Consider the following 14,504-nt stretch of genomic DNA (forward strand, 5'->3'; position numbering starts at 1 on the left):
AGGAATCCTGAGGATGGCACCGGTTTCTCGAGATATGCGCGCCATAAAACTTGCGGTAAACATTCACTGTAGTTCCACTGACTTTTTTTTTCTTTTTGTTGCAGAAAACGCTGTTTTACGCATTGAAGCACAAGAGCAGCTGGAACGTCAATGGATTTCGTTGCACACTTTGAAAATTAATATCTCGAAACTGGTGTCCACCTGAGAATCCGTTCCATGTGGATACGCCTTGCGAAATCACCGGCTACAATTCGTAAATTGCAAAATGTGTCGTTCAGTAATTGATTTGATAGTTAATTAGTGAATTTTGATTAATTCGTCGATTATGTATTTTCATTTCTCTTAGGAGTAACGAACGCAACTGAAGTAATTGAATTAATGAAGTAATTACTCATTGGGTAATTTAGTTTGCGGGTTAGAACTCTGCTATCTGCCACAGGTGACATTGAAAAAAAAATGGGTGCAGCTGAAAAAAAAAAGCAAACAAGCAAAAAAGAATACACCTGGTATATTCAAAAGAAACGCATACTCGACAGCTTCGAATAGTAAATTCTGGAATCGAATAGCAGGGACTATTGCATTTGTATTCGAAATGTCCAATATTCGCGAACCCCTATTAAATATGTTCCTTATATCGACTTGGTTCGTGCAGTTGCACTGGGGGGCGCTGTGTGGTTTATGTTTGTCACTGTTTTCTCTGACATTTCCACTTTTCTTTCTCAAACCTGCACCAGCCACGAGCTATATGCAGCCTCCGTTTCCGACAGAGGTAGCATTTGAAGCACCAATATAAGGCCACGTCGTGCATGTGTTACTATTTTTTGGCTTTTGGGGCAAATAAATTTTAGTTAAATGCAATTATAGACGGTCCAGTGCTTGTAGGCCAGCCGTTCAAGAACAGCAGCAGCAGCAGCAGCAGCAGCGGCGGCAAATCTTTGGTGGTTATCGCTGTGCAACAAAGCCGCAGGAAACGAAAGCGGCGTTCTATGCGGCCAACGCGAACGGGTTTTTATATGCAGACTCTCCACAGTGCAAAGCTTTGACTGCCGTTTCATAACGAGAAGCCAACCATTCGATCGCTGTTCCTGGTCGATTGTCGCTTTGCCTCGAGCGCAAATGGTCTTCTTTGCTTACATATATAATAGAATCGACGGGGTAAATAAAATACAATAAGGCGCATGAAACGTGTCTGCGGTTTTATATATTTGTTGCCTCGCTCACTCCTCGGCGTGGTGCGCAGCATTTCCTGACAGCTGGAAATGATGGGAAGCGGACGGGTCGCACCCAATGAGAAAGAAAGACGAGAACACTATAGACTTGAAGGGCGCAACATTTTACTCGCCGTGCCGGAGAAGTGAAAAGGCACCAAACCTATACAAGTTGGCCGCGCGTTCACACATTCCTTCATCGTCTACGCTTGGATGCGATCTGCACTATGCGCACCGATTCTCGCATCGCCGCCGGCGTGCTCCGCTTGCAGTTATATTCTCTCTCTCTCTCTCTCTCTCTCTCTCTCTCTCTCTCTCTCTGCGTGTGCGTGTGTGTATGTGCGTGCGCGTGTGTGTGTGAAACACTGGTCGTTCGGGGAACCAACCTTTTCATAGAGTGCCCGCAATACGATTGGCAGCGAGAGTCCGCGCCCGCACCTGGTAGTTAACCGAGATCGCGCTGTCATCTACATGTCGCGGTCGTCTGATGATAGAGTTAGATTTTGTGTATACACCACGCTGTTTTTGACATGTTCACACTGCGGTCGTTTTGTGCTTATGCATTATATATATATATATATATATATATATATATATATATATATATATATATATATATAGTTGTGGCTGAGGAAGGAAATCACGCTGGCCCCAGTAGTAAAATGAAGGAAAAGACAGTACGACATACGGTGGGGGGGGGGGGGAGGGGGGGATTAGCACAGTATATTTCACTGACGTTTCGGCTGGTGGACCAGCCTTTGTCAAAGTCAGAATCGTGCTAATTCAACGTACGTCGCACTCACTTTTTCTTAAGTGTATATATATATATATATATACACTTTTTCTTAAGTGTATATATATATATATATATATATATATATATATATATATATATATATATATATATATATATATATACGCGCATCGAGTAAAAACGTTGCATCAAGTGACACTCTTGTCTCTTGCGCAGCACTTCTGATTCACCTCCTGAGGCGACTGGGGAGGAAATTCAAAATAAATGCGAAAAAAGATAGAAAAAATAGTACAGTACAAAATTCATGGATTTCGTTATAGATATGATATCAGGTCATAATTTTAGTTAAAAGTTGAGTTACTGAAATGTCTGTAATAATTAGAAATCACTGATTACCGCACACAAAAGCAAAGAATCGTAGACTAGACCCGCTACGTGAGCACGAATTTGGCGAAATTCCTGGGAAAGCGGAAGTAGAAAGTGGAAGTAATGGCATCGCTAATGAGATCACACACCAGAAAGTGGCATAATATTTAACCGGTTAATTAATGGAAAACAGTTGCCTCCGAGTTCGGTTCGTGCATTGCGTTCGCCTAAAGTTAACCTAAAGGACACCAACGACGAGGTGCGAGTGCCACTAAGAGACACCTAAGCCAAAGATTAGGGTGCCTACCATATTTTCATTTTTTTTTAATTCTGCATGTTTTACGTGCCCCCTGCCCCCCTCCCCCCCCCAAAAAAAAGAAGTTCGATATCATTATGAGGCACACCGTAACGCAGGACTCCGTATCAATTTCGACCTCCTGGGGTTCTTTGGCGTGCACTTAATTAATGATACACATCCATTTTTGCATTTCACCCCCATCGAAATGCAGCCACCGCGGCCGGGATTTGATATCGCGACCTATATATATTTATATATATATATAAAATGTGTGTGTGTGTGTGTGTGTGTGTGTGTGTGTGTGTGTGTGTGTGTGTGTGTGTGTGTGTGTGTGTGTGTGTGTGTAAACGAGAGAAGAAAGGTGAACCGAGGCGCTCAATTTTCTTAATCATGAACATAAAGCCAACAGACAATGAAGCCAAGGAAAGCTTTCGGGAAATTAGCTGTAGCTGAAATATCGCATGCGTTGTCGCGTGCGTTGCACTATACCGATACGGCTATCTTACTCGTCCACGAACTTGGATATATATATATATATATATATATATATATATATATATATATATATATATATATATATATATATATATATATATATATATATATATATATATACGTTTGTTGCCGGAACATTCCCTAACTTTGAGCTCTTATGCTACAAGTACTGTCCTAGAGTTTCAGCAGGGCAGAAAGCGGCACTGGTTGGAATGGGTGCATATTGAAATCATAAGGTTTCAGACCGATAATTTTATTACGAAATTATATGTACGGATGGGTCATATTTCATGTCTTCATTCTTTCAGACACCATCCTCGCACAACGTAGTATTGCAACAAACCGGTTGCACATGACTCGAACTCTAAACGCGTTCTTTTGCGAGACCGAAACCAAGCAATGTGGCTAGCCACAGATGCATCCGACCTCCGTACACCGGCTGCATTTCAGACATTACCAACTGGACTACTAGCAGCAAGCGAACGGTTCGCGCGCGCACGGCGTCCACTACTGTAGCAGCCGTCCGCTGTTGGCCGCTGACGTAATCGTCGCGAGGAAGTCGGCGGCGCCTGAGTGGGGAAGGCGAAGAATTCCAGGCTCAACCGGGCCCCCGGAACCCTCTCCGCCCACCCTCTCACCGGTTCCTTCCCAGTGTGGGTCAAGTCATGGAGGCGGAAAACCGGTTTAGTGCGTTGACTGGCGGCAAGTGGAAGCCTTGGGAACTGCCGCCCTTCTGCAGAGCGCGGCGCATAGGCTGTTCCGAGCCGCGACGCAGTTTCCGCGTTCACCTTACACTTGGTGGAAGGAAGAGGACCAACAGGTGAGAAGGGCGGAAAAGCAACAGTATACTTCGGCCGTTCGGCGCGTCAACCCGCGTTGAGGACGTCGCCGCCAAGAAGGTGTCTCCCACGCCGCATTCATCGATCGTGGCTGCTGTGCGAGTCTCGGCTGCTCGCCGTACACTGTCGCGGCTGATTGCATTGAAGGTCATGTTTTCAAGAATGGCAGCGTCTTGAGCCTGGCCGGAAGATCAGTGCGTAATGCTGGTCCTGCTCATCGGTGCTTGTGCTGGTCAGTGAATGCGTGTGATTCTTTGCACCGCTCCTGGATATTGCCTGGTTGTCACCCCTCAGTGAAATACTCGATGGCATAAAGAAGTGCCGATTGATGTAAGTTTTGGTCGTGAAAAACGAGTCTGCATGTTTTTCTCACCACGTCACTTTCAAATATGCCGCGATTGTTGCTCTTGCGCCGTGTGATGTAGATACTACTGCTTCATCGTATGATATCGCATTGACCTTCCGAAATACAAGGCATATAATTTCATGTCTTGACCACAGAATAATAAGATGCCTTGTGCAAGTGTATATGCTTCTACAAGTTTGCTTGTGGGGGATAAATAATCAGAGATATAAACAAGCAACAACAAACAGCACAAGTCTGGCGCTCGGGGTTGCGAGATTTAAATGACCGGTTTTGCGGAGCGACGTAAGGAAAGAGAGAGCTACCACGTAAAAATATACGTGCGCCTATGTAACCTTGGCTTCTTTGCCGCGACGCTTTGGGCAGCAAGAAATGTGGAATGCGGCCTCGCTGCAGCATTTCTCCGAGTGACAACATTGCTGATGCATGCGTATATGCACGTCACATAGTCATAACAATACAGTGCATTAACAAAAATGTCGTTTCAGATGAGGTGATGGTTCGAATGAAAGGACGTAGCAGTAGGAGAGCTTTGTAACGACAGCATGACTGAAGAAACGACATTTGTCCCACATCTCATATGGAGGTGGTTGACCATAATTTTGTTTATAGGTAAGCACATTTTGACTCGAAGTGCTAAACATTAGCTTTAGTAACTACGATGCACTGTTATGCAACAATAATTTTGAATGTCAAAGTATTTTCAGGGAAGTGCCAAGTTCAGGCAAATGCCCCTCCAGAATTTCTAGTCGGTGGAAACATGGAAAAGTTTTCGTTGCGGGAGGACACTCCAGTCGGTAGGCCACTTTCAATAGTTAATGTGCGAATCACTTTTCATTGAACTGCTTTGAACTAAAAATAATGCAGCATGGCTGTTTCAGGTGCATCTGTCTATACACTGAGGGCCATAGATCCAGAACACACTAAAGTTTCCTACTATATCAGTGGAGGAACCTTTAGCGTAAATAAAGATACAGGAGTTGTGCGGCTTACAAGGCCACTGGACAGAGAAGAGGAAAGCACTTTTGATGTCATTGTAAGCGTCACTGATGAAAAGATACAAGGCCAGAAGGCTAACACGGTAAGCACAGTTGCAATGAAGATGGGATCTGAATTAGCGATGAGTTCTTAATGATGGACACTGATTGTACTTTTATGGTTTGTGCTATCATCGTGGGCATTGCAGGTTTCACTACAAAGGGAGATAAACATTCTTGACTACAATGACAACCCTCCAGTGTTTGAAAATGGACCTTATACATTTCATGTTGATGAGGTAAAGAATTTTGTCATGTGCCACTTTTTGTAACATTTAAAAGCATGATACATTTGCTTAACGGACATACTAAATGTGAGTATATGACTTTCTTTAAAACAGGATACTCAAGTTGGAACAACAATTTACCGAAATGTTATTGTAACGGATGCTGACTTGGGAATCAATGCTGATGTTGAGGTTTCATGCCAGGGACACCTGGTAAGCATGACACTTGAACATTTTCCCAAGATTAACCCTTGTCACATCTTTGGTATCAAATGTAGAAAGCACCTGCTTTCCTTAAACACGTAAGAGACATATTTGAGATAGCATTGTTTTATAAGGCAGGAATCATATGAGTTTTTTTTTTTTACTGAAAGCTCAAGTGGGGGTTAACTTTTCCCAACATTACTGTAACATGAGCTCACACATATGCCGTGTACTTGTAAATGTACCAAGTGCAGTACACCAAGTACCAATATGCCAAGATACATCCACCTGCATAAATGGATGTTTCATTACAAAAGCAAATGGCTCCTTTTCATTTTCTAGTATTAAATTATTGTAACCCTTGTATCTTCAATTTATCACCCATGCTGCCATACGTCAGGTTTCAGATTGGCATCATGTTATCAAAAGCAGTTTTTTTTAAATCTTCATTGATACCATATTGAATTGACTGCTATTTTTTGTCATGACCCAATAGTTTAATAGCTTTCCTTCTAACATTTGCACATATTTTCTCTATTTCCAGACACCAGTGACATGTAATCTATTTGGTTTGCACCAAGTTCGCCTTGGCATGGGACGATTCCTTCAAGAAATCATTTTGAAGAAATCCCTTGATTATGAAGAGCAGACAACCTATGTTATGAGTCTACTTGCAAATGTCAGTACTTTCAGTGATGATGATAGTCGTGCAGTGCAGGAGAATCGTACTTTGTTATTTTCAGGACCTTGCAATGGAAAATCGTATGAATTCAACAGCTGATGTTATTATCAAAGTGAATGATGTCCAGGACCAGCCACCACTGTTTGTGGCAGATTCATACTCTGTAACTGTAGCTGAAAATAGCCTTGAGGTAAAATAAATTTTCTTATCCTTGTAAAAAAGCTGTATTGTATGAAAATAACTGTGATTGCCATCATCTAATTGTGGGGGAAACTAACTGTTAGTGTTTTGTTGGCCATTCTAGCATTAATTTTACATTATTGACTACTACCTGGGAAACAAATATTTTAGTATTTTATACTACTATGACTTATAATTAAATAATTACAAGCTATGATTACATGTGGGCTTTTACATGTTGTGCAATGTGAGCAAAAAAGCATGCCTCGTAATATGTAGCTCTATCCCTTTCTGTTGAAATGCTTACACACCATTTGGTAAATGTCCCAGCGAAGACCTTGCATGGGCTTGAAAAATAAATTTTCTTTTACATCGATCTTGTAATGTTCTCCAAAGCCACAAAAGTAGGTTCATAAATGTGTGACGATGCTTGCAGTAATGAATTTACAACCTTAGCTGAACTTGATAATGCAAGAGGTTCTTTTCGCAATATTTCTATGCTAGAGACCTTTTGCAGGTGTTTTTGTTTAGCTCAGGGAATCAAAATGCGAGTTAAATAAAACATGTGAAATTATAGCTGGTTCAGTTAAAAAACTGAATGTTAATGAAGAGCATTCATGGCAGCTTTTGTAACTATTGTAAATAAGAGTGGGAAAGATGGGGGAAATAATTACATCATGTGGTTTCTCATGGCAGGGCACCTCAGTTCTCTTGGCCTCGGCCCATGATGCAGATGCTGGATTTAGAAGGCTTTTGTCTTTCAAGTTGGTTAATGGTATGTTCAGCTCTAGTTCTTCCTCTTTGGTAGTTGGAAAATGTTTAGCTAAGTTGTACAAATGTCAGTGTTTCTCTAATTTGATTGTTTAAGTTGAAAATAACTTTGCATTGCACTAAAAAAGTGATCCTTGTGAACTTAGTGTCAAACTTGGGGAAATTATAAAGTTTAGCGTAGGGTTGTCACCTGCAGTTATGGCTGCGGCCACCTCCAACCATAATGCAAGCTATGTAGTTCACGCTGTGCGTGCAGCTGCCTGGTGCAGCATGGATTAGCTGTCATGTCTGAAGCACACATGGGGTTTGGGTGGTACTTGTAATGGGAAGTGGTTAAACTATACGCTAAAGCTCTCTAGTTGTATTTGTTTAATGAAGCTAAATGTGATGGATGTTCAAGCATCCAATAAACTTTAGTACGGGTGTATGAATATTCTAAAACTTTCTTATGGCAAATCAAATATTGTCCAATATAACTAGGTCTTTGAATTGAATAGTCACTATTCGATTAGGTCCTCAAATTGAATAGTCACTATTTGAAAATCCAAATATTCTTCAAATAGTTTTGAAATTTTTTATGTCATTGACTCTGCATGATTAAACATGAAATTGAAGCAAAAATATCATCTCATCTACATTGGACATAACTTAAAAGCACTTCCTGTTGGGCTAGTTGGTAGCTGTTCATTATAAAATATAAAGGCACCAAATGAACAGACACATACAAGAGAAGAGAACGAGACAGGGCGCCACTCGCAACTGTTTTATTCACAGAACGCAGGCACATATATACCGTCGGTCAACACATGCGCACAGAGCAAAGTTTCATTCACGCATCTAATCAAACAGTTATGACACACAGCGCTCAAGAAACCTCTTCTCGGCCATTTATAATGATAACAAAGTTTCGCTAATGCACAAGCTGCCTTTCTTGCCTATGTGATAGGCTTCAACCAGTTCCCTTGCTCTAGTATCAGTACTTCGGGCAAGAATCCGCACATCTGAAAAACGTGGTTCACAAGAGCGTGAGGGACAGGTCCCTAAGCACATTGGGACCTGTCCCTCACGCTCTTGTACATTCTAGCTTGACAAACCATAACTGTAAACCATAACTGTAACTGTAAATATTATCGGGTAAAGATTCTGTGTTGAGTAGTCTGCATTGGAATCATGCTGCATGTTTATGAAGGGCATGTAAATTTCACTGCTATATGTTGCTTGGCAGGATACAATCTTAGCAGTGCTGTGTGAATGGGTATGTACTGTAATTATTCATGTTGCGTGTCTGTCTAGGTGCTCGAGGTGAAGTTTCACAAAACACGTTGGACATTGTCATTGACACTCAATTTTTCTTTTTTGTGTGTGTAGGATTGTGCCGTTGAGCATGGGTATTTTTTTTAATCTGGAGAGGGGCAGTTCATATATGTGTATATTTGTCAATTGAATTTGTAATTGTGCATTTGTGGTTACATATTGCTGTTTATATATATATATTTCTTTTATCTGTACTTCTAAGCTGCCACCATATGTTCCAGATCCATAATTCTACTTATTGTGGCTTTTTTTATATGGTAATTGCCATAATTTACTTGCAAATATAGAGATTGAGTCTAGATAAACTGCTGAGTTCACTAAGCTGAGGCATGAGGCACATTAAGGTTAATGAAGATTCATGCAAGGTAACTTATTTTTATTCTTCATTGGAGCATTGTTGGTATGACTGCCTTTTAGGTGAAGCCTAAAAAATGCTTTAGGTTTCACTTCAATGGTATGATACACAAGTGCACGGGACTCTTCTTTTTTTGCCAAAGTTTCAGTGAAAATTTCCAAATGACATTTACAGTAGCAGGCTATTACACTAAAGTCACTTACTAATGGTACATAGATATTTTTATGGTTACATAGCACTCACATTCACCTTCTTGTCGTAGCGATGACATCGCCAATGCTTGTAGAAATTTGTAGCACCATGAACATTTATGCATATATGCCCAGTGCAAAATGTTGCAGCACATAGTTTCGATGTTGTTTACTCTAACATGTTTTAGGCAAATTATGATCATATGCTTCAGACTCAGTACTGCAGTGATAGTTGGCGAGTTTCTCAGTATTTTATCATTTATCAGATACATTGAAGAACTCTGGTAATGGGCATCAGCATTCAGAATCGGACAATGACAAGAAAGCTTTTTCTATCTAAATTTTGTAGTGTCTATTTTCATACTTACGTTGATTGGAAGTTATTTGTCTAATATTTTACATTATTGCACTGAAACCCAAAGTTGTTTATATTGATTGCTGTCTGACATAACGGTGAGCAAGAACACACAAAGCAAGCACTGGTTATGTATGTCCTTGCTCATCCTTAGCTGCATTGGTGTTGCATTGTTGTCCACCCGCTGTGGTTGCTCAGTGGCTATGGTGTTGGGCTGCTGAGCACGAGGTCGCGGGATGGAATCCCGGCCACGGCGGCCGCATTTCGATGGGGGCGAAATGCGAAAACACCCGTGTACTTAGATTTAAGTGCATCTTAAAGAACCCCAGGTGTTCGAAATTTCCGGAGTCCTCCACTACGGCATGCCTAATAATCAGAAAGTGGTTTTGGCACGTAAAACCCCATAATTTAATTTTTTTTGTTGCATTGTTGTCCAAAGCAATTGATTTTCTGTACTTTGCTTCAAAGTTGAATGACTTCCTTTGCTGCTCTTGATACTTAATTAAAGAATCATGGAGTTTTTTTCTATGTATTTCCATGGCATTACTTTTAAAATGGCATCTTTTGAAGAAGGATAGCTGCAGACTGTTTCAATCAGCCCTTAAGAGGATGCTTTATGTCAGGTGCGCCTATCTAAATACGTGCGAAAGGAGAATGCGTTTTTCTTGACAACCACTGCACCAAATTTGACGAGGTTTGTTGCATTTAAAAGAAAAACTTAAAATCTAGCGACTGTTGGTTCCAAATTTTTAAGTTAGGCCATCAATTTTTTATTAAGAATGGGCAAAAATTGAAAATTTTTAGTAAACAAAACTATCAAGTTTACAACTATGTAACCCAGCAAGGAAAAATGATAGCACAATTCTGTGAATTGCATCTGATAGTACATCTAAAGTGGACAAAATTGATATGTTATACATGAATCTGAAAAAATTCGGTAATATTGAAATGCAGCTTTTGCAGAAACCCTTGTACACAACGTAAAAAATTCACATAAGATGGAAATTGACACATCGCATTTGTCCGATTTTAAGGATCTAATCGATGCCGTTTACAGAAGCGCAATATCTGTTCTTGGTGCAGAGCTGGTAATTTATAAACTTCGTACGTCTATTTCTTTCGAACTTGCACAATCTTTAAAATTCTTTTAACAAAATTCAGGCCCCAAATCGAAATTCCGCTTCCAACAGTCACTAGAATTTAACTTTCTCTCTCAAATACAACAAACTTCATTAAAATCTTTCAAGGGTTATCTCAGAAAAGCATTTTTGCGTTTTACATGTATTTGAATAGGTCGCATCGAAGTTGGGCCTGAGCTAAAGCTTCCTTTTAAGAATCTTTGTCTTATACATGCAGTGCACACTTTACTGGACATATGTTTTATGTGTTGCCTGTCTTGATACATTTTAGATACCAAGGGATACTTCAGGTTAGGGAAAGTGGACGTTGATGACAATGGCATTCACCACGTTGTGGTGGAAACTTCTGATGTGACCATCGACCGGGAAGATGCCGACATTGAAAAAAGTGGTGGACTCTACAGCTTTCAGTTGCAGGTATCACTGAATTACTGCTTTGGTTGGCTAAATACACTTTATAAACAAATGCTGCCACTGAGTGGTACATTTGGTAATACATAACTCTTCAGTAAATTTCATTACTGTGGTTTCTAATTTTGTTATTCAACTTTGAAGGAATATTGTGGACAAGTGAAGGGATGAAGACTTCAATAAATTCAATTGCAAAAAAAGGGCTAGCAAAGTTAGTTTCCTGAAAAAAATGTTTGCTTTGCAGGCAGTTGAAATGGTTGATGGCGTTCCAAAGGGTGAAATGGCCATGTCGGATGTCAATATTGTCATCACAGATACTGATGATCATTTGCCTGAGTTCAACAGCCACAACTTCAGCGTCATCATATCTGAGGACACACCAGAAAGCTCTGCCATCCCAGGCCTTGACATGGTTGTCAATGATAATGACGTTGTAAGTTGATATTCTGTCAGTAGATGCATGTTTGTTAAAATGGTCTTCCAAACTCTGCCCTTTAATTTAGGCAACTGTAAATGTCGTGAGGAATGGAACAACTTACATGCAGTGCAGAACAGCTGGTACATGTTCCTTAGCACATGGTCAAAAATGCAGTCGCTGCCCCCACTCATTTGCACTTTATGTTGAGGGAATGCATGAAAAGGCGGATGGTTGCATACAACTATGTGTGCTTTATCTGGGTGGAATGGTTACAGTGTTTGCAGGCTTTCTTTGGACAAATTTCAATAAATAATGATACGCAGAGCTAAGCAAACATGCTTTGAAATTTTATCATGATACAGGTGCAACTCACAAAATTGAAAAGTATTTGAGATACAGATCTAAGACACTAGGCTAATTATTTTTACACAATACAATACAATTTCTGTATTAAGGTATATGCGCATGTACCTCTCTATAGCTCCATCGTAGAGACCACTGCATGTTAACTCCTACCAGCAGACCTTGCTCATTTTAAATTTTCTGTATTATTATGTATCAATTTTTTCCAACATTCTAACTTAAATTACTACATTGTTATTTTACAACAATCAGTGTGGCTTGCAGTAGTTGCATCAGATTTATGCAGGTCTGCTGGGTGATGGAATGACAAAACAAACAAATATTTACAAACGAATGCATATTTTCTGTGTACTTGGGTAGGAAACAATAGGGTTAACTCAGTTTGTGTCAATAATATATAATATAAAACAAAATTTGTTATTAGATGAGCTATTATAGTAAATTATTTAAGGTGCACAGAGTCTTGCTAATGATCTTGAATGATTTAATGTGAATTAAATGCACACTAGCTTGGTCATCGGACTGTAAATAGTACTACTGTAGGATAATAAAATACGTAAATTATTTTTGGTTTACCATTTTATACTAAGGTGCTGATGAATATGCAATGGCCATATTCTTTATTGTTCTTTTTTTCTACTGGCAGTGTGAAATTTGAAGGCTTTTTGTCGCACAGGGTGAAAATGCAAGATTTGGCCTGACCCTGCGAAATGTCAACAACTCTGATGGAGTCTTCTCTGTGTACCCACCATCAGCAGTCGGTCGCACTCCTGTGCTCATCAAAGTTGCTAATGCTAGCCGGCTTGATTATGAAGATGAAAATGCCCGCATGTTTGTGTTTGAGGTTAGTAAATGCTAGAAAATCCTGCTGTCACAGTGCATATGACAAACAAGTGGTATACTTTGTTTGACCTACAGGATTTGCAAGATGTGAAATGTGAAAATAAATATATCCTCATGTAGTTTTCATATTTCTCATACCTTCAATATGAAAATTGATTAAGTAACTGGTGTTCATTCTCATGTTATGACCCGGAATCTTGGTTAATTTCATCAGGCTTTCATGATGAGGCGTTCATCACAGGCTGTGAGAGGAAAATAGCACTTTTGGAAGTGCGTATTTGTGTTTCTATATTTGTTTGCTAGCTAAGCATAAGGTCTAAATATTAAAAATGAAGTACTTACTGGTGTGCTGCTTCTGCCTCGCAGCAAACTTGCAGCTGGGACACATCAGGGATATTATGTAGCATTAATTCACTGTGCCTCTGCTCTGTGCTTTACTTTTACTGATGCATGAATTCTCATTTTCTCAATATGTACTCAGCATATTCAGTTCATGATGAATATGCTGCATGTTTAAGGAGTTTTATTATAGTCATAAGACAGCAGCAAGATGCAATGATGCTACAGTCTTAGGTCTGAAAGTGTCTACAAGAGTGTATTTTTCCTTATGTTGATTTTGGATACCAAGCTGTATTACATGATCAGTCTAAACATACTTATGGAGGTGCCGTGCTTCTGCTTTGATGTGCATTGCAGGTTGTTGCATCACAGCATGGATTTGAAGTTGCAAGTGCCACTGTTACCGTAGCTCTATCTGATGCCAATGATAATGGGCCCATGTTTGAGAATGAGCAATACCTGATACAGGTACCTGAGAGTGCAAGAAATGGCATGACCATTTTCTCTCTTGAGGTAGGAAAAAAAAATGTAGCATCCAGCTTTCACAAAGTCAGCTGTTTGACTTAGCAGGGCAGTGTAAAAATTAATAGCTGACTGTGATTTTTTGTGTCTTGTTTCAGGCGTATGATGCTGACAGTGGACCATTTGGGAAACTTTTATACTCAATGAAAGGCTACGGATCAGAAAAGTAGGCATCCTCATTTCTTTCTACCTTTCTCAGATACAGTTGACTGCTGTTGATTCAACATTGACTGTACTGCATGAATTCATTGAATTATCTATTGGATATAATTAAAGAGCATAATGCTGAGTAGAGTTTCAGCCGTTTTATTTGCCAAGTAGTCTAGCCTACGATCATGTGCTGTTGTTTGTGCCTAAGCACATGCTTGAGCTAGCATAGCACAGAGTGCATTCATGTAATTAAATGTATCTTCAGCATGGGCGTCATGCAGGTACATCTCTACAGTAGTGAGTACTGCGCCCAATCATTAAGTATCTCACAGAATTGTGCGCTTTCACGTCCCTGTTGACATTAATGAGACCTAATGAGATGCTACTGTGATTTGGTTGAAGGTCAGTGTTCTTGGCAGGAGGTACCATCTCTGAAATGACACTGGTGCCTCTGAAGCCATCTTGTAAATAAGCTTCTTACAGACCCTTGTGTCGTTTTTGCTGTTCTAGCCTTCCACTGTAAAAATAGACAAAGCAGATGCAGTGACTGCTGTGTGCCGACTTTCGCTGTCCTGTTTGGATAATTGGCGAGAATGTTCCTTTTTTCCTTCTCCAAGTCCAGTTATTCATGTTAAGTGCAAGATGGGGTTTCCTCAGCTGCGCTCTTAATCCTTTCTAT

General features: G+C 40.1%; 1 protein-coding gene across 2 annotated transcripts in view; it reads left to right on the top strand.

Moving 5' to 3' along the window:
- Window positions 1-3,695: 3,695 nt before the first annotated feature.
- Window positions 3,696-14,504, top strand: part of Cad74A (cadherin 74A) — a 109,010-nt gene continuing 98,201 nt past the window's right edge. Inside the window, exons 1-14 of one of the 2 annotated variants that reach the window (XM_075688062.1) lie at window positions 3,696-4,290; window positions 4,813-4,936; window positions 5,023-5,121; window positions 5,206-5,405; window positions 5,511-5,600; window positions 5,703-5,801; window positions 6,337-6,471; window positions 6,536-6,664; window positions 7,351-7,429; window positions 11,051-11,196; window positions 11,435-11,623; window positions 12,648-12,815; window positions 13,511-13,666; window positions 13,774-13,841. In XM_075688062.1, coding sequence (XP_075544177.1) covers window positions 4,870-4,936; window positions 5,023-5,121; window positions 5,206-5,405; window positions 5,511-5,600; window positions 5,703-5,801; window positions 6,337-6,471; window positions 6,536-6,664; window positions 7,351-7,429; window positions 11,051-11,196; window positions 11,435-11,623; window positions 12,648-12,815; window positions 13,511-13,666; window positions 13,774-13,841 — 1,625 coding nt within the window. In that variant the 5' untranslated portion in view covers window positions 3,696-4,290; window positions 4,813-4,869. The remainder of the gene's footprint in view (window positions 4,291-4,812; window positions 4,937-5,022; window positions 5,122-5,205; window positions 5,406-5,510; window positions 5,601-5,702; window positions 5,802-6,336; window positions 6,472-6,535; window positions 6,665-7,350; window positions 7,430-11,050; window positions 11,197-11,434; window positions 11,624-12,647; window positions 12,816-13,510; window positions 13,667-13,773; window positions 13,842-14,504) is intronic. The other variant, XM_075688068.1, reaches the window with a different exon arrangement.

The sequence above is a fragment of the Dermacentor variabilis genome, chromosome 1, assembly GCF_050947875.1.
Source record: "Dermacentor variabilis isolate Ectoservices chromosome 1, ASM5094787v1, whole genome shotgun sequence".
NCBI lineage: Eukaryota > Metazoa > Arthropoda > Arachnida > Ixodida > Ixodidae > Dermacentor > Dermacentor variabilis.